At 40.6% G+C, this 25,088-nt stretch overlaps 2 protein-coding genes and 1 long non-coding RNA gene across 3 annotated transcripts in view; 2 read left to right on the forward strand and 1 right to left on the reverse strand.

Moving 5' to 3' along the window:
- Positions 1 to 23,776, forward strand: LOC112488446 (uncharacterized). Its single transcript, XR_003052502.1, has 4 exons — positions 1 to 489; positions 10,547 to 10,703; positions 20,195 to 20,266; positions 20,632 to 23,776. It is a non-coding gene; the product is annotated as an uncharacterized LOC112488446 (long non-coding RNA).
- Positions 15,111 to 17,363, reverse strand: rprml (reprimo-like). The gene has a single exon (XM_008329983.3). The coding sequence runs from the start codon at positions 16,267 to 16,269 to the stop codon at positions 15,934 to 15,936; it is 336 nt and encodes a 111-aa protein (XP_008328205.1). The 5' UTR covers positions 16,270 to 17,363; the 3' UTR covers positions 15,111 to 15,933.
- Positions 23,777 to 24,467: 691 nt separating the features above from the next.
- itgb3a (integrin beta 3a) overlaps positions 24,468 to 25,088 on the forward strand; it is a 13,777-nt gene continuing 13,156 nt past the window's right edge. Inside the window, 1 exon segment of the mRNA XM_025064586.1 lies at positions 24,468 to 25,017. Coding sequence (XP_024920354.1) covers positions 24,864 to 25,017 — 154 coding nt within the window. The 5' untranslated portion in view covers positions 24,468 to 24,863.

Here is a 25,088-nt window from a genome sequence, read left to right on the forward strand (position 1 = left end):
AATATATACTGTGTATTGATGACACAACTTAAGGTTGGCCAAATAATACAAAATAACCAAAAGGAAGCCAAAGATTGGAAAATGCAAAAGATAAAATAATAAAATTGTTGCTCACTGCAAAATAGCTTTTGGCTTAAGTGCATAATTAAATAAATGTAATTTTTATTTAATTAGAACAATTACAAACATCATATTGCACAAATATTAACCATTTGACTAATATTTTGTTGTTTTTCGAACATTTCGACAAAGCATGTCTGAACTGTTACTGTACATAAAAAAGGTCTGGCACGTCTTTTTTGAGAACAGTAAAAACAGCTATTCGATTCAGACTGAAGATTCATGTTACCCATGTTTCTCAGCATAGTAGACACAGACAAACTAGACTTACCCAAATCTCCACCTCTCCTCCTCCAGCCTCTCCTCAGCCCTGAACAACTGTAGACACCCTGGACCGATTGGATCTGCCTCAGTGGAACAGTACAGTAGGTACACAGCATTTCTCTTTCTATTTAATTAAAAATTTCATATATATGTATTTGCACAGTGAGTCTAAGGTTATCAGGGTGTCTGCCAGATTTTTTTTGCAGACTGCCAAAATCCAGGTGAAAGTTAAATACGGCTGGATAAGAAATCTGATGAGTTTTCTGGGGTTAGTCATTTCATTTCATGGCTCTGGGAGTGTACCTTTGACTCTTTATTTAAACTGACAGTTAATTCTCTGCACCAGCAGTGATAAGTTAGTGTGTGAAATGTAAGGCACATGGGGGAGTTGTGATCACCTGTCTGTGAGCAGAGAAGAAGGAGTAGGTTTGTGGGCGTCCTCCTGGCAGACAGAAGTAGCCTGAGGGCAGGAGACACCGAGGATGGGACAGGTGAGGGGCAGATGGGTTGTAGGGGTGGTAAATCTCTGGTTTCGGAACTGTTCTGCTGAATATTACTGAGATGTCATGAAAAGAAAGACAATCAACTTTGGTCATCGTGGTGTGTAGCATAAAGGCTACATAACCAGTGTTGGAATGGTGGTAGTAATGCTACTGCAGAGAAAATCACTGGTTGAACTGATGGTATCACCATGTGATTATGGGTTTTTCTTCTGGGACTTACATTACCAAGGCCTGGTTCAATGGATGGATGAATGGATGGGTGGTGTTCCCTCGCTGCTTTCCTTTGTCCACACCCATTCTGTGATCTGTCTCCACCTCCTGTGTTTCCCTCTAGGGTGATTGTGTTACTTCTACACGGCCTCGTTAGCCCCCTCCTACCTTTTCTTTATATATATATATATATATGCACATATATACTGTATATATATTTAATGTATATTTTTGTATGTATATATATGTGTGTGACACCTTGAAGAAAATTGAAATTTATATATTTTTTCCCCGCAGTGTGTGTAAATAACTTGTGTATTCGAGCAACGGTAATTGGATGAAAGGTCGTGTTATTGGATATATCATTGTCCATCATTCTTCCCCTGCGTTACAATGCTTTATATGTTTTAGTGTAATTATCACATTAATTATTTAACAGGATTCATTTGTTAATCCTGACAGTAATTCTTAGCTTGGTTGCCTTATATAATGAACTGCCAGATAAAAAAAAGTAGTTTTTTATTATTATTATTTATTATTGTAACACATTTGCCTGGCCTAGTGTGGAGAAATATTGTTGTCATCCTGGTGGATTATGAAATGCTGTCCAGCTGTTAAGAATGTCAAATGTGAAACCTGCGTGTTTGTTGCTTCAGTGATGCAAGACTGAGCAAGCAGGCAAACTTTTTGACATTTCAACATCTTGCAGGGGTTAAGTAAGATTCATAAATAATACAAGAAGAATGCCGGCTAATGCAAGTTCATGAAAAGAACATGGGCCTCCATGAAACTGGATTCAGCTGAATAAATAGTCCTATCATCCTGACAGGCATTTGTTGAAGACAATAATCCTCTGGGGTGGAATTTAGAATTGGGAATTTAAATCATGTCCAATCACACGTTTTCATTTAATTATCAGAACAACAGCTTCACAATAACAATCCTATTTCCTCTTTCACAAATGAGGGCGAGGAAAGTTAGACAAATCCATGTGACAGGCGGTGTGTTAAAAACACTGGCAGCCAATTAACGTTAAAAGAAAATAGGCATTCAATTTATGCTCTACTGTAACAATGTTGTTATGTTGAAGATGTAAGAGTCCACATAACTACATAAACTTAAAATACATTTTTTAATTGATAAAGTCTGCCTGCACTGGTGTTCTGAGCACAGACACACAAAAAACAGTAATTAAAGATAAATAAAATAAGTAAAACCACAGCAGAATCATTCTGGGAAGGCTTTAAAGACAGAATTGACCAATTTTGTCACCAAGTACAACTATCAGTGAGGAAGAAGAAAAAAACATTTTGTTCAACACATCATAGAAAAATTATAGTGCAGGAAAATAAAGCTTTTTAAAAAAATGTATCTGGATGCCTTTGCTTTGGAGGCTCGAAGATGGGAACAGAGGGTCAAGAGAATAGAGACAGAAGACAGAGTTCAGTTTATTTTCATGTATTTATACTAGAAAAGAACTTGCTTTTGCCTGAGATAAATCCAAACTGGGTAAAAGTTCCATCATAAAATATTTGTATTTAATGATTTAAAATACAACATATAACCTGCACCAAATATAAGTCCTATGAAGCGTGGAGGCACAATTACAAATATATATTTTAGCAGTATATTTTACCAAAATATACCACTATAGCAACGCAACCCTAAAGATAGTGACCTCCCACTACAGCGTTACGTGCTCAAATAATTGAATTAATCACCTCACCTTTCCCTGTCCGTGTGAGGTCAACACTCAGCCGCTGTATGTTTTTGTAGATTATCTTAATTTGCTGGAGGCAGTTTAAATAATGTACATTTTTTTTAAAAAAAAGAAGATTTTTCTTTAGGATACTGGCCTGTGACTCAGCACCTGGGTTCGGTCCGTCACTGGTTCTGTCTCCTGGGATCCACACAGACACCAACTCATTCCTGTCATTTGGAGAGCACATAGTACATGTACTGTCGGAGGTTAATGGACACAAACAGAGGCTGCTGGGAGTCACATTTGAATGTTTCACACAGACCTGATCCTCAAGGGAACAATTGAAGTGATTGTCGTGTGTAAATATAACTCCTAGTGCCACATTGTTTAAATCCTCATACGTTACATCTCTTTATACAGTTGTCCAAGCGGCAGACCATAAATAATATATCTGAGCAATTTGGAGGAAGGCAGTAATATGACAGGCAGTCACACCAACAGTTGTGTGTTGAATCTTCAGATTTAGTTTGTGGGTCCTGACAGTCTGCCATACCTTCCCTGACGTGACCAGCGGGCCTAATGGAAAGAGCCATGCCAGGAGGCATAATGGTCAGTAGGAGTAGCTGCAGCTGCAGGTTAGTGGTGGGCTGTTCAGGAGAAGGAGGAGGAGGAGAGAATCTTTAATGATGCCCTGCCTGAAGGCACAGTGGCTCAGAATAACATACAGAATCTATTGGTAGAGGGGACGAGACACAGTTCCACCGCAGGAAGAAAACAATCAACACATGATCTTTTTATGTCTAAAAATATTAAAAGCATCACTCTGTGTCACTGGACACTCCTTTCAGGGGTTTGTTTATTCTCCTTGTATGTGTGTTGGTGTTTCCAGAGTCTCTGGTTTCCAGCAACATGCAGACTTTAATGAAGTTACAGGGACTTTTACTATAACGTTGCTACAGGCGTGTCAGTTTATATATATTTAAATGACCCTGTGATAAAAAAACAATATGTAGGAGATTGTTATGTGGAAATATTGAAAATATATTATATTATATTAGTACTAACAAAGGCTTCCTAAGCACAAAAAATAAATACACAAAATTAGTTGCTTCTGAAATGGACAAAAAAACGACAAAAAATGACTAATATAGTACTTGTAATAAAAGTAATAAAATAAAAGTAAAAAAGTAATAAAATAATAAAAGCATACAAGCTACAAAAACTAGCCTAAATGAGGAGAAAGAAGAAGCCATGTTAAAAGGTAAAGATTAGTTGATTTAGCTACAAATTGCACAGATGTAACAGAAAGTTAGCATTAGCTAAAAATGAGCCAATCAAATCAAGCTTAAAACCATCAAAAGTTATACATTTTACAAAGAAAAACAAAACAATCCATCCATCACACAAATGCCTCAAAGTAAGATAGTTGCAATTTTTGTAATTTTTAAAATTTGTCTTCAACATTTCTGTGGTTGCATTTAGATCAGAAAAACAATAATTGTTGATAAATGCCTTTTACCTCAGCCATACTGCACATCTTCAGCTGAGGACAGTAATTATATCCTGATCAGTGAAGTGCAGATCCACACAATAGCAGGTTGCCAGGTTGCCAAAACACAAGTAACATAAGCACACACACTCACCCACACAACACATAAACTCACCCACACAAACAAAAAAACACAATCACTCAAGGTGTCTGCGATCACTACACTATCACTGACGCTCTGGGCGGTTTGTGTGATTAGTCTCACTTCAAAGCGTGACTGATGCAGTTTGAAAAAAAAAAAAGCACTTCTTTTTGCTTCTGTTGCAGTGAATGACTAAGTTTATTATTTTATTTATATGAAAATCTGGATTCTTGAATGTCAACGATATTAAAAAATAGCTCCATGGTTGGATTGCAATTAAAGAACACAAAGAAGCTGCTGCTGAAATGAGCAAAGTGTATGAATCAACAACTGAGCCGCAACTAGTGAGAAATTCCATTTTCTAATTAGTGCTTACAGCATGCAGCACACAGATAAAGTTTTGTAGTCTTGGAATAGACATTCAACAAAACTAAAGCAAGGAAAGAATCTTATCGTAGCATAATATACCATTTTACCAATATATGTTTATATATATATATATATATATTATTTTTCTTAACCAGATTCCTCATTCTTTTTACCTAACTATTAACTGAAGTGTTATAGAAATAAACCTTATAGTAAGGACTACGTTAACCACAGGGAGGGGGAGGTGCTGCCTACATTACATCATGTTACATAATAAAATATTAATATTCCATGTAATGGATACAGCATTACAGCATGTGAGAACAGCTTTAAAGTAACATTTGTTTACATTAGCATTAAATCCATTGTCGGTGTAAACACCTCAAGTGTTACACATTTGGACCACATCCAGTACAGGGTTTGGTGGTGGTTTATTGTTTGACTTTTTGGACTAATATACTATTATTGAAACTCTACACCTGCCTTCTTTATTTTATTCTGTTTAATGTAGCCATACTTTGGGGATTTTTAAACTAGATACCTTATTTTTTGCAGTATTTGTTATAAATGACACGTTTTTACCGTAGCTAGCATGGTTAGCCATTCTTCATAGCAAGTAATTTAGCCTTTATTCTATGTAAATTTGAGCTCCTATTAGTGAACTGTGTATAACAGACTTTGGCTAATCGGTGTGTATATTTTGGCTAACCATGGGTATATTCACAGCTGTTAAACTTGTACTGTACTGTTAGGGTTTTTTTTTTTAATTTTTGGCTCAGCTTTAGTTCTTGTGCTTGTAATCAACAAACTCTCATGAAAACAAATTACGTACAAAATGTTGTTGAGGGTTGAACTAAAGTCTGCCTGTATCTGACTTCTACTCTGCTTTTGCAAAATGTATTAATATATTTTACATGGCAGTTCATCCATTATGACAAATTCAGTTTCCCTGCAGGACCCCCCCCCCCCCCCCGTCCTGATTTGACCCTGATTTACATTTCAAACATCATTAATGTAACTATGTGCTCCTGTTTTGGGTAGTATTAACAAATACTTCTTACTGTAATGCCCACTACACAGTACTGACACAGTATACAGTACATAAATCAGTCCGAATTGCTGGCGTTTTAAAGGTGTAGTTCATTAAAATCCATAATTGTCAAAGTTAGGAGTGTCAGGAGACAGAGCTGAGTTCATCGCTCCTCTTCTCCCCACGGGTGATTTTCGAAGCATTAATATTTAAAATGAGACGTGGCCACAGGTGTGCACCGATGGCGCCGCGGCCAACAATGGTTGTATAATAGATGGTTGCAGCCTGAGTGCTTCACTATGGCAGACAACACTAATTAGCACACAGTTTACACTCACTGTACCGCTCTGTCTTCCAACTCCCTCCACCCTCCCTGCCTGTCAGCGGATGAGGCCTCCACACCCCCGACGAATCTCCAGCTCTGTAATTAAAACGCTGTAATCTGGGTGGTTCGCCTCTATTTTTAAAAAGCCCCTGTCATCGAGTGGGCAAAGTGACACAAAGAGAAGTATCAAGCAACGAAACGGCGGAGGAGGCGGAAGAAGAGAACGATGGGGGAGATTGGAACAGGCGCAGCGGCAGGTGACGACCGACGCAGTGAGGGACGAGGGATCTAATAAACGATTTTTAATTGGCACCGTGGCCGAAAAATAATTCTTATCCGCTAGTCCGGAGCTGCCCATGCGCCGCACATCATCTAAGATCACGGTAATTATTTTAGAAGACAAGTACTGTTCGCACGCCACTAAATAATATTAGATAACATCCTGAGGTGACTCACTTTAGAAAACTTGTATCAGAGAATCCCTCAACTTTTACTTTCCCAGCGCTGCAAACAGGTGTTTAAGAGCCTAATGCAGTGGTTCTCAACGTTGGGGTTGCAAACTGACGTGGGGTCACCTGGAATTCAAATGAGGTCGCCTGGAGTGTCTAGTAATTGATTAAAAAAAATACATATATAAACAACCGTATTCTTTCACTTTCATGAATATGAATCAAATTCAAATGAAATGCATTAAGAACATAAAAAATGTAGAATTTAGACAATGAAAAAAAGAGAGGCCCATTCCCTTTAATTATTTTAATTATTGATTTTGATGGCGCTGTGACTTCACTGTACTACCTTAGAGCAGGGAGCTGCAGTACTATACGCCGAGTTCACACACGGTCCAAGTGGAACTTTGTAGGCTATTAATAGAACATTTCAGGAACTTCATATGCATAGCTGATATATGTCAAACCTGAATGTGACTCCAGAGCTTGCTGACACTGAAATAGCGCTCTGCAGGGACTGAGCTGCTGAGGTATGATTGAATTATTCGCACTTCTCAGTAATATTTAATCACACCCATGCACGTGTGTGTGTATATATAAATATATATATATATATACAGGCACATACACACAGAGAGTGGGGTCATCCGTGTTAGCTCATTGCATTAGGGATCATTTATTCATACCTCACGGGTGGTATGGAGAAGCTGTGCATGAAGAAACCCAGCACTTTCTCTCTGCGTCAAAGCTAAATGCATTAAGCAACATTAGCCGGGTGCATTAAAAGCAAATAGCAGGGCATCAGTGCTGCTGGGAACTTATTGGGCTTCTTTAAATGTTTCGCTATTAGCACACGCCGGCGTTCTCGAACCGTCATTACTGCCAACGTTTCAGCGGATGGTGACAATAAGATGGAAAAGTTTGAACTCAAAAGATTTTATCATTAGTACATAATTCTGACTCACATTACACACACACACACACAGACATCACTTTTGCCCCTCACCCCCTGCGGCATCAGCTCCAGAACATGGCCATTACCTATCCCCGTTCCTATGGCAACACCGCCCCGCAGCCCTCATGTGGTGGCAGCAGGGTTTGTGTGTGTGTGTGTTGTGTGTGTTTCCTTGTGCGTACCATCACTTGTGGACGTGTGATCATTAGCATGATGCTGAGATTTGTTTAGATAACGTCAATGAAGTTGAATGAATTATATTAAAGTTTAATGTCAGCTCTTCTCCGGTCTCTCTCCTCTCTCTCATTTCTGTTTATTTTTTCCACTTATTGCTTGGGAAAAAAAAGCATAAAAAGATTTTTTAATTCAGTCGTCCTCAAAGTCCTGAGATCCAATCATGACATTTTTCTCTCTTCTTTTACCCTTTCACTTTATTCTTTCTGCCAAATTTGATTTGGTATTAATTTCATACTAATTTTTGGTGTAACTTCAGGCTGTTGTGCTACTATTTTTTTTAACTGAATTTCGAGGCTAATTTCTGTTTAACCTTTGGCATGCTTCCATGTTGTTGACTATCTTTTTAAATCACTTGTTTTAACCATCTTTTGTGAAGCTCTTTGGTACTTCCTCTTATCCATAATTTTAGTTACCTTCTCTAATAACGTTTGCTATGTCCTGGGTTTGTGTTATTTTGCTATTTTGGCTACTTTTACGTCACTGTGGCTTAACTTCTCATAATTATCGAACTATTATTTATTGCAGCCTGCAGGTGGTGGGAGGCAATGAGGTTCAATTTAATCTCTGGTTGCTATTTTTGCTAACTGTTTAGCCTTATGCTATTGTACTGCATTCTTAGGTTACTTTTAGCACTCTAAATTACAATAACTCAAGTTGTACTGTAGCTAATTGGTAGCTAATGTTTGAGCTAACTTTGAGGCTCATTTAATATATATACTAAAATTACATTATTATTCAAATCTCTTTGAATTTTTTTTCATGTTTGTTGGCTAACATTTGTTATGGTAGTGTTACAGGAGGAATTTTTTTTTTTGTTATTTTGAAAACAAAACAACACAGCCCCTGCTTCACCCCCCCGCCCCCCTCCCCTATTTTTAAGATTTTGAAGAAGTCTGTTTTCTGACTGTAAGGCAGTGACTCTGTGAGAATTTTCTAGCAACATTATTTTCTGTGATTAAACGCCTGTGGCAGGTGATTAGTGGGTCGGTGATTAGAATCACAGTTGGGAAATTGTCTGTTTTCTCATCAGGGAACACTTCAGTGTTGCCTCCACACCTGCAGAAAACTCCTGTTTGAAGTTTCCTTATCGACGGTTTTCTGCGAGGAGATGAAAACCAATACTTAAGTATAAACATCAAGGGAAGAAAAGTGCACAAAAGCAGGTGCAGGCGAAGAGTAGAGGAGGAGGAGGAGGTGAAAGGACGGATGTTACCTTCTCTTTCTCCGTGCCGTCCACTTTCAGGTGCGTTATGATGAGACGACTAGAGAAGCGATGTCAGATGTGGCTTTGAATATATTTCTTCTCATTTGCTTTTTTTTTTTTTTTTTTTTTCTTTTTTTTCTTTCCCTTTTTTTCTCCCTACGGAGCCGAGCTGACTGACAGTCCCTCCCCAGCTCATCCTCATTCTCCTTCTCCTGCATCTCCACCGCCTCTTCCTCGGGCGGTGGCCAAGCTCCGGAGGCTTCCTCTATCTGGTGCCAATTATCACATTTCCACACACACTTTTGGAGTTTATTAATAAAATGAGAAACCGGTAAGCCACGCCATCCAATTATCTCGTGTTTACCACTTCAGCGCGAGTGGACGGCGTGGCTTGTTGTAGGCGATGATGCCGCAGAGCAGAGCATAAGTTGATACCAGCGATTTCCAGTGGAAATCAATGAGATGAGACGCCTTCTGTCCCCTTCGGAGGCTGCGGTCGTTAGAGAGAAGCGTTTTAATTGTTATTAGTCCTAGACTGAATGAACTCCTCTTCAGTTGGATGTTTGTTTTTTTTTTTTTGTTTATCAGGGCCCTGATTGGTCCCTTGGCGATGGTCTCCATCTAACACAGGCAAGGTGGTGTCATTGTGTCTCGGCTCCAGCTCTCTGAATGCTGACTTAATCAGACACAACCTGTGCTCCGAGCTCCCGGCTCCTGTTTCCCACTGAAATCCCCAGAGCTGAGCTGTTGTCTCTGAGCTCTCTGAGCTCTCAGTGCTTCTCCCTGTTTATCCACACGCAGACCTGACTCACGTGAGCCGCTGATGAAGACCAGAACTATAAAAAGGTGCTTCTCGGCGACACCGTGAAAAATTAAATTTAGTCTCACCGCCCCGAGGCCGTCGCTGGTGTGCGCCTCACTATTATTATAATGCTGCATATAAAACTTTCTTTAAGGTTCAGGGTTCATTAGATAATTTAATTTGAAAATAGTTAATGATTTCCTCAATGAGAGGTTAGGCACCGGGGGACAGAGTGTCATTCTCAATCAGAGTGACTCACAGGCTGAGGAAGTCTTCTGCTGCTGTTTCCCTCACTCTGTAGAGGCTGTTACTTTCCACTCTCTCTCATTTGCACCAACACACACACACATATTCATTAATACAGAAAATGAGAACTTTATCACGTTCTTTACCAACGACTAGTTAATGGCCAACCCTAATTGTAAGCTTGTCCTCATTCTAACTTTGTTTAGAGATTGAGATACAGTATGTGTCGTCGTCGTTGTTGTTTGTGTGTTTAATCCTTACTGTATGTCTCTCATGTCCTGGGTTCTTTTTAGTCTTTGAATCCCTGGAGATTCCTCTTTATATTAAACCATTGTTATGATCAGTTGTCTGTGTCCACCGAGTTAATGTCTACTAACTAACTACGACCTACAGAATTGTCTTTCGCCGCACACACAGAGGTGGAGGTTTCACTGCAGTCAGCATCTGACGGCCCTTCGTTAGCTCCCAGTTTAATCCATTATTACTTTTGTTTATTTAGATGCGGTGGCACTGCTGGCTTCACATGGTGTCTGGAAAAGAAAAGGAAAAATCTTTCGACAGTACAGACTGGTACGAGGCATCAGAAGAGAGTGAGGCAGAGCTGCAGGAGAGGGAACATGCTGACACACTGACAGGAGAAGTTCAGGCCCGGGCAGGTAGGAAAGCACAGTGGCACATCACATCTCCCCCATAATAAAAAAGGGAAAAAGAAGAGGCACCCTGGGGTTACATCTGACAGCAACAGTCTATTATGAAATCCACAGCAGATGCATCGGCAGACCATGGCCACAGTCACACTGTGACTACGTGCAGCACAACGCCACATTTGAGAGCGGGAAATGACATAGGCGTGTCATAACGAGCGTGTGTTCAAATGCATAGTTAAGTTAAAAAATGTGAATGTGTGTGATTTTCTGGGGCAATAGTTCAAATAGGAACCAGAACCTGATCTGAACCTGGTTGTATAAAGTTTTTTGACAATCTTATTATTGAATTTTACCATGTAAATCAATCTCTCTTTATACAATAGAGTTACAAAAGGTGCTACGTAAAAAAATACAACACCCACACTTGGCCTTGACCAACATGTCCAAGGGATGCAGAAAGTATATATAGACCTACACACACACCACATGCCCACATATATAGACAAACATGTATATATAGACATATGAAACACGTAATAAAATTTGGACACTAGAGTTTTTAATCAAGGTCCAGTGAAACAGCTGCGTTGGTCAGAGGTAAATGTAAAATGCTGCTGCTGCTGGTGGTTTTAATTACCTTAATTTCTGTCATTATTTCGCCGGTGCCTGGTTCATTATCCTCTCTCAGGTCTGTGTTAGAAAAGGTCACTGATGACACAAGAAAATGTACAGCAGTTGTACTATATAGAGAACGAGAGAGAGAGAGAGAGAGAGAGAAACACATCATACCTGAAGGGTTATGGCAGGGATGTGTTGTTTCTGCAGTTTTAGCTCATTAATATTTTCTTCATGCATGGATTCATATAAACTACGTGACAACCGTCACAGCTGCACTCATACACAGAATATTAGCAGCAGTGTGTGACGAGCGTCCACTTCTCCGCTGCCCATTAGGGTTCATTTCTATGACTCGGTCCGTAATGAGCAGAAGCAGCAGATTGTGTACACATGGACGCCGCTCCGTGCTAACTCTTTAGCATATGCCGAGGAATAGTGGGCGACTGGTGGTGTCTCTTTAAAGTGTGAAAATTGGAACTTAAAGTGGCTCTCTGGCAGAATGGTGAGTAGTTTAACTGACATTGAGCCAAGTCAAGAGATGAGAGGAGGGAAGAAGCGCCTGTACAAAAAAAAAAAAATAAAAAAATACAGAGGAGCACATAAAGTGAAGGTGATTGATGTATATCTCTTTATATATATGTGTGCCTTTATTTATACATATATAAATAAAAAATATTAGACATAACATATGTCAGTTTTGCAGAGCTAATATTGTAAAGCAACAAAATATATGTATTTATTTTTATATATATTTTATGTATTTATATTTATTAATCCAGTTGTGGGGTGGATTGGATGGTTCAGTGGGCCGGATTTGGCCCATGGGCCGCCGGTTGATGATCACTGCTGTAGACCAAGTGAACAAGTTGTTATCAGTCAAGTAACAAATTACAAAAGCGGTCAGTTAGCTCGACGAATTGCTGCTGAATGACAGGTGAGGGTGTGGTTTCAATAGATCCAGATTGTGAGCCTCATCTCAGCCAAATGTGAACTCAAGGTCAGAGGTGGCAGAGTGTTGGTTCACCTTGTAGCCCATATTTTGGATAAGTCAAAAATTCATGAGTGTAGCGTTCTGTAGACTTGATCATCGACGACCCTTTCATTAGTGTCACAAAAACCCTAACCTTATATGTCAAATAACTCTAATATCTCAGTGACAAACTCTGTTCCCGTCAGCATCATTTCCAATTTATACAGATGCTGACAGCAGCAGCATCTGCTTCTGGCTCTTTTTTTTTTTTTTTTTTACTTTATTTCACATTTCCTACCATTTTCCCGTTGCTGTGAATGCAGCTCGAGTACAGTGAGATGACATTTCTGCGTTCTTACGTTCTGCAACCCCTGTCTTCCAAGCTCCGATTGGGAAAACACCCAGGGGAGAAAAGTCAGAGACGTGCGGACTATTTCTTATTGGAAATTCAAAAAAGTAGACATCCATAATTACTGCTTTGTTCAGGGCTTCTGTCATCCAGTGCTCGTAGCTCCTGCCTTCAGTATCCAAAGTCACCCGGGGTACCATTGCATCATGGCTGTGAGTCACTTAAGTAAAAAAAAAAAAAACAAAAAAACAACTACTTCTTTTTAAAACTGAAAGTCAGTGGAACACCTTAAGAAGAGAACAGTTAACGAACGTTTCTTTAAATATAGCTGCCTTCTTTGTTTCTAACAAGCAGTCGGTGCATGGTAACAGTACTGGAACAGTTGGAGGGTTTTTAATAGGGTTTGGAAGGAGTTTTGTGGTTTTCCGAAAAAAAAACAAAACTGTAATAATCATTTTATTCTGCTCTCTGTTGACTCTCAGTTCAATAAAACCAAATCATTTTGGTCTTTCCATGCCATTTAATTGATCTGTCGTGTCTCTAACACAGATGCTTCACACCAATGATAATCAACCTGTGGCCTGCGGGCCGAATCCTGGCCGCCAAACCGTCCAATCTGGTCTGCATCTAGATTCTGAAATTGTGGGGCTCAAAGAAAAAATATCTTGTGGTAGTAAAGCAAAAGTGAAAAAAAAAACTACCACTGAGAGACTGAAGAACATCGTCTGCTGTCGTTGACTAATTGATGTTGTTTGTGCTGAAAGGCTTCAGGTGGACAACAGTGTCAGATGGTTTGCCGATCACTTGTGTCCTACGTGTTCATGTTAAACGGGCGTGTGTGTGCGGATGCATGGCTGTGTTTGTAAGCGCTCCTCTCCTGGCCCATCTCTCCTAACAAGTGCTGAAATAATAATGAGAACATCGGTCGCTTCTGAACGGGCAGCGTCCTATACGGCACGTGGAGCAGGATGTGCGCAGAGACATAGATAAGAAACCAAACAGCTTGGCGTGAGATGAATCTGTCTATGGTGTCCTTTTTAAACTCTCTGAAATATAATAAGATCACAGCGTTCTTTCTGGAGAACAGAAAGAGCGACGTGTTAACTGCAGATTCCGTAGGTGGAGACCAGCAATAATTGTAATGCTGCACAGGAAGCACACGCTGGACCCGAGAACTTTCTCACACGTCAGTCAAAATCCAGTTTCAAATTGTAGCGTCGTCCAGTTTAAAATAAAGTTAGAAATGGTTTTTCCCTGGTAGAGGAAACTGTATGAGTATATAATCAGCTGCGTATGTTTAAAGCAACAGGCAGGATATAAACCCAATCTGCTGTTATTTTTACTGTGAGCACTATGTGGCGCTGTGCTCCTCAAACTTTTCAATAATATATTTTTAATAATAATAACCCTAATAATAGACAAAAGGCAATATATTGATTTAAAATGTTTTTTCTCATTATCATTGATTATAGGTTTTAAAAACTAGAGCATGTTAAATGTAGCACACCTCCCACACACCTGCGCCCAAACGTTTTGGCTGGTACTGACCTGATACACATGTCTAACAATACTGGACGTGTAATAAGAGTGTTTTTCTGGAGTAGAATTTCAGGGTGATTTTCAGATGAAGTTCCTCGGAGGCTTCTTGAACCTGCTGAAGTGCCCCGAAATATAATTGCTTTGGAAAAAGAAGGAAAACAAAAAATAGCCTGAATTTGCCTGGTTTTGCCAACGTTGTTATTGAATAATAGACACAACTGGCCATGGAAACAACTTTTTCTCAAACAGTTTTCACATATTTAATGGACAAAGGTCAGGCCATGACGTAGGCCAACGTTCTAAATATTCACCACCGTCACTGTTTTTGCTGGAATTGACCCAGTCATGATTGCTGATGATTTTGTGCAGCTAGTGCAGGTTTTTTTTTTTTTGTTTGTTTGTTTTTTTGTGGCTTCCTGGAACATATAGTTCTGTTAAAGTTTGTTTTTTTCGATCCATCAATTCTCGAGTCATTATAAAATGGAGAACATGTGAGGAATGAGGACAGAACAGAACTTCACATTTGGAACTCTCAATTTAAACTTTCACACTCTCCTCACGTGATTGAATATTAAATGGCTTATAAAACATCCATCCATCCATCCATCGTCGTCTGCTTTCCCAGGGCCGGGTCGCTGGGACACCCTCTCTTCTCTCTCCCCAGACACTTCCTCCAGCTCTTCTAAAACGTTTTCATTTATTTTACATTAGGTGCGTCGTTCTGAATTTAAAAACAAGTCAACAAAATGTAGCCTTATCTGTGGTGACAACTTATTGAAGCACACGAGTGGATTCACACACTGCTTTCATCTCGTGCATAAATAAAGATCTGATTGAATTAACGTAAAAAGGAGATGGATCAGAGACGCAATCTGCAAGTCTGATTAGATTATAATTGAAAACGGAATTGGATCAGAATAAAATGCTTTGTGACACATCTGAAGAAAACTAAAACATCTGAACAAAATTAAAAAAATATGTTCTAATTAAAACGAGAGATTTTAACAACGTAACAACACGACAGAGAGCGGAGGGATTCAGTGTTTAATTGCATCGTAAAGTTATTTTTTTATTTCATGTTCATATAATTATTTGGTACAAAATAATCCATGCAGCATCAAGTGGTTTCAAAAGTGCAAAACGGCTCCAAAGATCACTTCACAGATCAGTCAGCGAGCATGCCAAGAAGGACCAGTAAACACTCCAATAAGCACAGACGGAGTTTGTTGGAAAAACGTGCAAGATTTCAGGATTTGTACAATATTTAACCAAACAAGAAAATACTTCAGTGACCCACGTATCCACTAAGTCCACGGAACACAGCAGCTAACGCCTGGATCTGAGGAAACACAATCATGCGTTTGACGGTTCTGGAGACACCCATTAACAGTTATCTAAAGAAAAAGAAGTTGAGGTAAAATCTTGTAAACATCTTTGTTCAAGTTGGCAATCTTTTAGAAATATAAAGCACTCCAAACATTCAACATATCGCCCCACGTGTAAACAATTGCCCATCTTTACGCACAACTTTTACGCACCAACATCGGGGTCAGAAGTACAGTTCCTGGCGTTTTCTCTCTTTTTAATGTCGGAAGCAAATGTGAAGTTTTTGCATATCTATCCTCACCAGGACATAAAGAGGGCGTCTATGAAGTACACATGCAGATGCAGGTCTAGACCTGCGCCGGGGAAAAATGCGCACCAGGATTTTCCCGTTACTCGATCTCCGCTCCAACTGTCCACGGTAGCGAGGCATCCTACATCTAACCGAGTCCGATCATGACCGTGTCCACGTCTTTGGAGGGTCTGCGTTCCTTCACCAGGAAGTTTATCATGCTCTCCGATTTGATCATCAGGTTGCAGCCGAGGAAGAAGATGCCGAACATAACCGTGAGGGAGAGCACACACAGCACCGCTATTTGCACCACACGCATGACAAAGAGTTTGCGCTCCTCCTGCAGCAGCACCAGGGACCCTCCGCCATCTGCGGTCACCACATCGTTTGTGCCGTTGCCAGAGTACGTGGCCAAAGTTTCGGCGAGGGTTTGACTCCCGTTGAAAAGTGCGCCCTGAGTCACGTCGAAGAAAGAGCCGTTCATGTTTCCCTGCGAGTTTCCGGCAAACAGACTCTCGACTTCAGCAGCCAGGCGCACAGTATCAGCACCACGAAACCTGGGCTCCAAGTGAAACTTTGCGTCATGTGAATATTCTGGCTTAAAACCGATCAAAAAAATAAGGAACTATCTTTCAAATGTCAGGACGGACACCCAGTTTTACGCAGCTGCGGTGCGTTATGACCACCTCCACATCATTGGATCGTTCCCTGAATGTCAGTACGGGGGTCTACGGCCCATGCTTGTCCTGAGTCTCCGAGACACTGCAAAAAGTGTGTTCCCCCCCTTGTGTAATAAGAGACAGTCCCTGCGTTAGCCTGCGAGCGGCTCCTTTTGTGCCAAGTCTCTGGTGCGTTCTAAAGTGATGATGAGCTCCCTGTGGACCACACCACTACTCACCAGGAGGAGGAGGAGGAGGAGGAGGGCGCCAGGTAGCACTGGAATCAGATTAAGGAGTAATTAAAGGTGGGAATAAAGCCCTAAGAAATTATAATCCAGCTACGCTGCCTTCACACAGAGAGAGAAGAACTCTCAGAGGATGTTTCCCCGGAAATCATTGACTGAGCGCTGCTCCACGTCGATTTATCCAACATGGAGGCCAAGTGAGTCACCCATAAGGGCATCTTCAGCTTCCAAAAAATCTGAAATTGACTTGATACACATTAATGCAGACCAGTACCAGCCCGGGACTCATCAATACTGATGAAAATATATAGGGCATTGATTTTTAACAGTGCAGCGAGAATTGATTAGGAGGATTTTGATTATTTTCACTTTGAAGAACAATCCAAGCTGACAGGGGTGAGAAATTGACTAATATGGTCAGAGAATAACCTTTAAATAAAGATGTGAAAAATCGCTCCTATCTTTGTAGCATGGCACGTATTTGTCAGAGTTATTGGCTCGCCAGCGTGAGTTGAAAACGACAGCAGATCGTTAGCTTTTATTGTTTTTGTTCACAGTTTGTCCTTCAGTATCAGTGTCTGTGCTGCCCTCATTCCTCACATGTTATCCATTTTATAATGACTCCAGAATTGATGGATCGGGTCCACAACAACATCTTGGACTGAAATACAGCCCCGACGCTTTACAGAGCCTCTCCTGTTTTTACTTTACTGCTTCAATATTTATAGTGATGCATGTTAGTTAGGATCGAAAAAGAGGTACAGACAATAGACTATATGATTGCAACGAAGATCAAGCTAACACATAAGGAAGGCCCCGGTACAGTATATGCCGTATTTTAATTTTTACAATCTGAGTAAAGCTGTAAAATCACCTCTGTGACCTATTCCGTCATTGTTGCCGAGACTGAACGTGTGTGTGTAGAGCAGACACTCTGCATATAGTCGATAAAGGAACATATTTCCTTTGGAAAAGCAGCTCGACATACATTTGAAAATAAATGTATGTTTTATTTAATAAAAGGTCACCGCAGTGGTGCAGCGTATACTTGGTGCCGTTTTGTATTAAGTGTGACCTAAAAGGGCTGTTTTAAAACATCCATCTAACTTTAATTGATGCACCATTTCCAGGGAATACTGTACACGTCGACAAGGCTTGATTGTTGACAACACACAGGTGTGGGGGTCAGGAGATGAAGGAGCAGGTGGAATCAGGAATGAAGACGTGGACAGCAAGCGCTGAACTCTGGGGGATAAGAAAATCTGATAGAATAACAAAAAAGAAAATCTTATAACATGGAGGTGTCAATATAGTTTATTCCAATTTCTTGATTTTTTTTCACCTTCTTTGTATTATGAACATTATAGTAGTGTGTGGTCAAGAAAGACAATACTTCAAGATAGTATAATATAATATAATTAATATAATATATATATAATATAATAATCTAAACGTTACGGAAGATGTGTTGACATCGAAACGGTTTCTAAAGTTTAAGATTTCAAGTGAACGCTGCTAAAGCATGACTCGAGGCTCATCCACGGTGCTATTTCTGTGTAATTTAACTGATGTCAGCACATCAGTTACTTTTTTTTTAACTGATGTCAGCACATCAGTTACTAAGCAATTATACTACACTGACTGAATTACTGATTCTAAAATAGAATATATGAAATGAGTTTGCTCATGGCTCCATCAAAACCTACATTTTTGTGCTGTGGAAAAAAACGATGTGATGAATGTGATTTTCTTTGGACATTTCAAGAGGATCAAAAACCAATTTTTTTTTACGACTGCAAATTTAAGAGTCATTTAGCAGGACAGGCAGAGTAGGGGCGGGTGGAGACGAGCGGCATCTGTGATGTGTTATCAAAGAGTATCAGCAAAACCGAGGGAAGACATGGGTTTAATCTGCTACGATGAATGGTTTGGAGACAGTGACACCGTCTCAATGAGACGGCTGAGAGAGAGGGGGCAGCGTTGGGGATAACAAGGTTTTCATTAGAAGTGATGAGACCAGGACGGAGCACATTAGGGTGGAGGAGAGACGGTGAATGTGTTGGACAAAGGATAGTGAAGAGGATGCACCCAGGTAGGAGGAAGAGAAAAGAGAGACCAGGGAAGATTCACAGAAGATGTGAAGGAGGACATGAGACAACTGAGACGGCACAAAGTAGGCAGAGGTGGAGGCAGATGGTCCACTGTTGTCTCAAAATACAAACATGTAAAATGGAGGGGCTCGTAGGAGAACAACGTGTCCGAGAAGGTGGAAGTGGAGGAGGACAAGGAAGAAAGGCTAATTAGAATGAGATGAACCAAGAGGAAGAAGAAGGAGAAGAATAAAGAGGTGGAGAAGAAGATAATATGATACACATGTAGGATGAAGGAGGAGGAGGAGAAGCCAGGGGATGTTGACGTACTGTACATATATTTACTGTCATGTGTCCATTTCACTTCAATCCTAATCCGTCACCTACACGCACTCGTGTGTATGAACGTTGTCATCTGAGCCTGTCAGATTAAACCGCTGTTTGTCTTAAAACAAAGGCCATGAAATTGGATTTGGAACGCTCCCATTGTCTGGGTGATCAGCTTCACCGCCACCGACCGACAGGCGTGTGTACAAACACTGATTAGCTCCATCCGCAAACATGAGCCCAGAGGTATTTACGTACAGTATGTTCAGATAGGGTGGATAACAGGGAGACTAGTTTCTGTGTGTTTACATTCAGATCTAATAACCATCGTCAGACTTTGGATTTTAATTGGCAGAGAACTGCGCTCGTTAAGCATGCGTTTCCGTTCTGCCGGCTCCTTCAGTGTAATTATGACAACATGACAACATGTCAAACAAATGTTTGAGGAGTTTCCAATTAAAGGCCCTCACGTTTAAAAAACCAAACAAAACAGCTCCTGCTAATCCGTGATCATACGTAATCCTACCTCACTTTGCAGTACTGTACTATATATAGGACTGAGATCCTACAGGTCTGTGGGAAGAGGAGGTGTTTGAAGGTACAGCTGCAGTAGCTGCCTTATCAAAGGGCCTGTGAGATAAGAAAGCTGCTTCTTTTCACCACCTACTGGAACAACAGCCTACTACTGTATAACACTCCTCTCCAACAAGAATCATGGCTATGATGTCATAGCCTGCCAACCGATGAAAAAACAGTTATTATTATTATTATTATTATTATTATTATTATTATTATAATCCCAGAGTTAGGGAGTTTGTCATACATTGGTAAGTTGTTGCCATGCAATGACAAGCCATGGACCGAGTCACTATGGTCATCAAGTCGATGGTTGATGTGTTGAGAATCAATGACAAAATAAACCTTTCTCTGTAGTTCTATGTTTTGAGTCTTCACACCTGTGTATGATCATTGAGGTCAAGTTTTGCGCTCAAACAAACGTGTTAATGTGCATTTGATTTTCTGTTAGCGTCACTATTTTTAGTGCCGCTAATGTATCAGGTGTAATTTGAGAACTTTTGTCCTCCTAGAGCCTCCTGCACCGATGAACCGGTTGTCAAGAGGAACAGATTTCGCCGTCGCTCCTGTCGCCGACAGAGACGGTAAGACTCCAACACATGTTTATTGTCATTTAGGTTAAACATGACGATATATTCATGGAGACGCATAAAGACATGAATGTGACTTGTTCCTAAGCAACAGTAGACCTGTGAGCCCAGTGACAGATGGTTGGTGAAGTTATTTTGGTTTGGAGGAAAAGTAGAGGGAGCAAGGGGAGGGGCGGGAGGGACGGACGGAGGGAGGAAGGGAGGGTGAGGTACTTGGACGAAAGAAGGGGGAGCGATGTTTCCACTTAACATGAGGGAATTGGCAGCCTAGCAACGCAAACTAAGTGAAGACATCCCTAGCAACAAGAAGGTGGCGTTTGACCCCACCCTCCTCCCTTCTTTCGCTCCTCTCCCTACAGCATCATCACCACCTTCGTCCCTTTGAGCCGGCGATCCGCCTCGACATTCCCTCTGATCTGATTCTCCCTGAAACGACCTATTGATAAGTGATTAAAGCGCAGCAGAAGTTCCTGCCACATCTCTGTCAGGTGTCGCCCACACCCGGATGGCACAGCGTCTTCCGGCCATTAAATATGAATGACTCCAGTACAGGAGATAAAGGCGAACGCTTTGGTTGTGATGTTTGCCGCTTTTGGGTTTGGCTAATTGCTATGAAGTAAACATAGTCTGTTCATTAGGACTGGTTTTTGAAAAGTTTTTGAAAGCACGGCACGTACATCAGTCCTACAGTCAGTAGCCATTAGTCGGTGGAGTTTGTTAATCGTATCATCGCTGTCATTTGAGGACATGAGCTGTGTGTTCAGGTTCGTGTTTAACGCACCCAATGGTGAAACACAGACCATAGACTCAAGGAAAATAGTAGGAGGGTCTATAGACCGTGACAGCTGGAAATAAGCAAACATTTTCTGCTCATCCTTATGTCAGTTGGGATTCACTTTAGGGGAAAAACCAAATTACAAGTTGATGTGACTGTCTGATACAGTACAGACATTGTTGGCATTTCTGTCCGGCAACAGTACTAGTCGTCCCTGCACTGATCTGGAGATGGTTTCCAAGACTCAGGTCCAAAAAGTCCTGCGTTTGTCCCCTGTCTACTTGAGTACTACTAGTAGCCAAGTTGTATTTTAAGGAAGTACAACCAGGAGTTTAATGACAGCAAATTTTACAACACACACATACTGTAGTTAATTTTAATCTTTTAATCACATAGGACTTCTCTTAGACATCATCATCATCATCATCAGGGCCATCATCGTTGTTTTAGTTTGACTTTTTTCCACTTATTTTTTTACAAATAGACACTGGCCAAAGGCAGATCATGGAGAAATGAACGTGTCTACATGGAGCTGGTGTTTACACTGAAGTTGAACGACAATAAAGACAGACATTTTAAGCCTGAAGTAAATGTAAACAGAAACCTCTATGGTTTATTTTAAACATGAGTCACAGTCCTCGGTTCACAGCACCCCCACCCTCTCCCCCCCTCAACGCCAGGTGCTACAGCCTGGTCGGTGCTGCCTGCTTGAGCCTGAGTTTCTTTTCATTTTCTTCGATATAAGCCTCCGTCCCCAGAGAGTGAAATTCAAACAGCAGGAGGTCCAGAGGGGCTGGACGAGGTACAGGCCGACTCAGGTCAGCCGCCACATAAGACAACACAAATATGAATTGTATATTAAAGTCGGTCACTCCGGAACACATTTCATAAGCCGACTAACCTTTCACCTGAGAAAAAAACGTTATTTACCCAGGCGTTCGCTGCCCTCCCCGGTTACTCAATCCAGCGGCAGTTAACCAAACAATGATTTTGTCTGAGAACATTCTGATATTGGCTCTGCGGCAGCGTTGTCCAATTTTTAAAGGCCTCCAGACAGATCTGTAACACAGGTCAGGACCTTTCCATCTCCCTTACCTCCTCTGCCCTCCTCCCCCGCCTCACTACTTGTTAAGGCTTAATTGGCTGCCATCTGACCTGGTCTCTGCCTCTTTATACAGAACTGCTCAAAATGCCACTCATTTGCAGAAGCGGTCGATGAAGAAGTCGTTTGAATCAATAGATCTAAATGAGTCAATAGTAGCCCCGGGGATTTTATTGCCTGTGCTGTTTTAACCGCGGTGTCCTCCCACAGCCAGTGTTTAATGCCAACACTACCATTGACTATTATAGCTTTTCCACTTATTCCTCTATTCCTGTCATTTCTTCTAGGTGCAAATCTTGGACATGGGGTGGCAGTAACTTAGCAACCAGCCTCAGAATAAGATCAGGGCAACGACATAAAGTTTCCATAAATGGACGAGTGTGACAATACGAAGCTTTGTCTCATCCACTGATAGACACACTCGGCAGCAACACTTACTTTTTTTACGTTTCACATCTGCAGAGACATCACCAGTTTTGTCCAATTTTCTTTCTCATTTTCTTTTAAACCCCCCCGGAGCTGGCAAATTTCCACCCCTGCTCCATCACTCAGTGAAATAGTCAGTGGCAGGCGCTCATCACATTCAGACAGTGACGAGGAGGGAGAGTCGATTGGATGGACTGTTTCGGGAGAATGCATCTATAATAGAACTGGCTGAGAAAGGCCCAGTTATTTAGGAATGTGGCTGACGGCTGGTAACGTGTGATGAGGGATATTGTTTCTTTACCCACTAGGATTTTTTTTTTAACTTCACAGCCTACTAATGCACATGACACCATGTTATTGTTGCTGTAAATCATTGCTGAGTCAACAAATGTGTCTCACTGGCTGCTGGTTTTGGAGTTGCAGTGCGTGAACCTGACTGAAGCCTCGCAGTATATGCAGCGTTCACAGTGTTCATACATAGCAGCCACGCCTCTTAAGTAAAGAGAAGAGGCAGTTTAACATCTGTACGTAACAACGAAAAGACGTAGCTGTGTCCGAGAGCACCCCCTACACTCTACATAGTGCATTACATACAGGCAAGCCATGTTATATAGACCACCAGATGTGAGTAGATGTTGTCCACTATAAGGAGCACTCAATGTGTCCCACAATGCACCGCAAAATCTAGTGTACAACCAATGTGCACTACCCAAGCAATATATCCCACCATGCATTGCAGTTGTGACGACATGGCGGAGAGAGGAACAGCATTTGTCCATCCGTTGGTTTAAATTGTGCGACAGTAGTGACATTTAACGACCCTATACCACATAGAAAGTGCTGAAGCCAGAAACAACTCTAAGATGATCAGTGTTAGACAAAAGAAAAAAAAGTTTTTAGCGACTTCTTCAAGCGTAGTTATCTACGTTTGCTTTTGTCTGGAAGCCTACAGGTGGAGTATTCTGGAACTTTGTGCGAGTATACTGTATGTTGTCTGGTACACAGCTGGTGCATGATTGCTGTTTAAATTTGATTATAATCATATTACTCAAAAAGACATTAGACCAGATGAGCACCTTATCTTTAGCCTTTGAAAATACTTAAAGCATTGCCTACTTTTTTATTAGATTCAGTAGCACCCTAAAATTTACTCAACAAAAATATAAATACTGTAAACTTTTGTTTGAACAAATAATATCTAAACCAATCTAAACATCAAACTAATCAAAAGCTAAGACTATATTAAAATATAATAGAATATTGAAAAAATGCCAAATTATTAACGGCTGTTTTTTTTTTTTTTGGTTTTTTGTTGTTGTTCTCCGAGAAGCTCACTAGAGGGCAGGTTTGTAATGGGTTGCTGGTTACTTTGGCCATTACATTATGAGAGCTGGATTCTGGTTTAAATTAACGGTGTAACTATTATGACTGGAATTACAACTACTTATTAACAACGTAGGTGTCAATGATGTTTTATACATTTCAGTAGTTTTGAGGGAAAAAACAGACAGTTAAAACAACAGTTTATAAAATAAAGGAACAATTACTCTTTTATAGCAATTTTCTGTGATATCAACATAGAAAGCATTTCATCAAGAGGCAGAAAAAGACAAACCAAGCCAAAAAAACAACAACAACAAAAACAATAAGATGGTGTGATGGAGCTTTTACGCAATCCAGAAGTGCATTATTTTATTTATAGCATTTTAATTTAATAAGACATGTGATAAATAATACTATACAGCCAATATAGTATTATAAAAATAATTTTCTACTTTTATAATTTCTTGACTAAACATATTTTGTAACAGCTGCGTGTTCCGTTTTGTTAAATAATAGCAAAATTCATTTTTATTCAGTCAGTTTTTTTTGTAATTGGCCAGGAAGGAAATGGACTATTGGCCGAGACACTGGAGACACCTGCACACCGGAGTCTTCCAAGAACATCCTGATTCAGTTCATATTCTTATAGTTTATATTTTAGTCAGGAAGTGGCCAAAGAGCTCTGGGCTCATTAATGCACCAGTATACACAATAGAAGTGAAGAAAGAAACATTGGTTCAGTGTAAAATGACTGACGGACATACTAGAGAAATGTTTCCTTGGTCCACCTTCACTAGTAGTACTAATCTTTATGACACTAACAGTATCGGTGAGCTGCACCACGAACGAGTCTAAACGTGTCCGTCATGAACTAACGCTGGCGGACAGACTCCGCCGCTTCGACTCCGCTGCTGGTGATGTATGAGACACGACCATGACCCAACACGAGTCTCGTCAAGTGAAGAATGAGGAAAGGAGGTGAGGCTGTGGAGAGAGTGAGTGAGTGGACGAGGAAACACAGTCAGAGTTCACTGCTCCGTTACTCTTCAAACATGGAAACCTTTTCACAGCACCCACTCCTGCTGCTTCTCTTCTTGTCGTGGACAGCGCAGTGCTTTGGTAAGGTGCTTCATTTTAATGTGGTTAAAGTTAAACTTTATTTTTACGTAATTTTCGCTCACCTGACATTC

This window comes from Cynoglossus semilaevis, chromosome 17, assembly GCF_000523025.1.
Source record: "Cynoglossus semilaevis isolate Cse_v1.0 chromosome 17, Cse_v1.0, whole genome shotgun sequence".
NCBI classification, from domain to species: Eukaryota; Metazoa; Chordata; class Actinopteri; order Pleuronectiformes; family Cynoglossidae; genus Cynoglossus; species Cynoglossus semilaevis.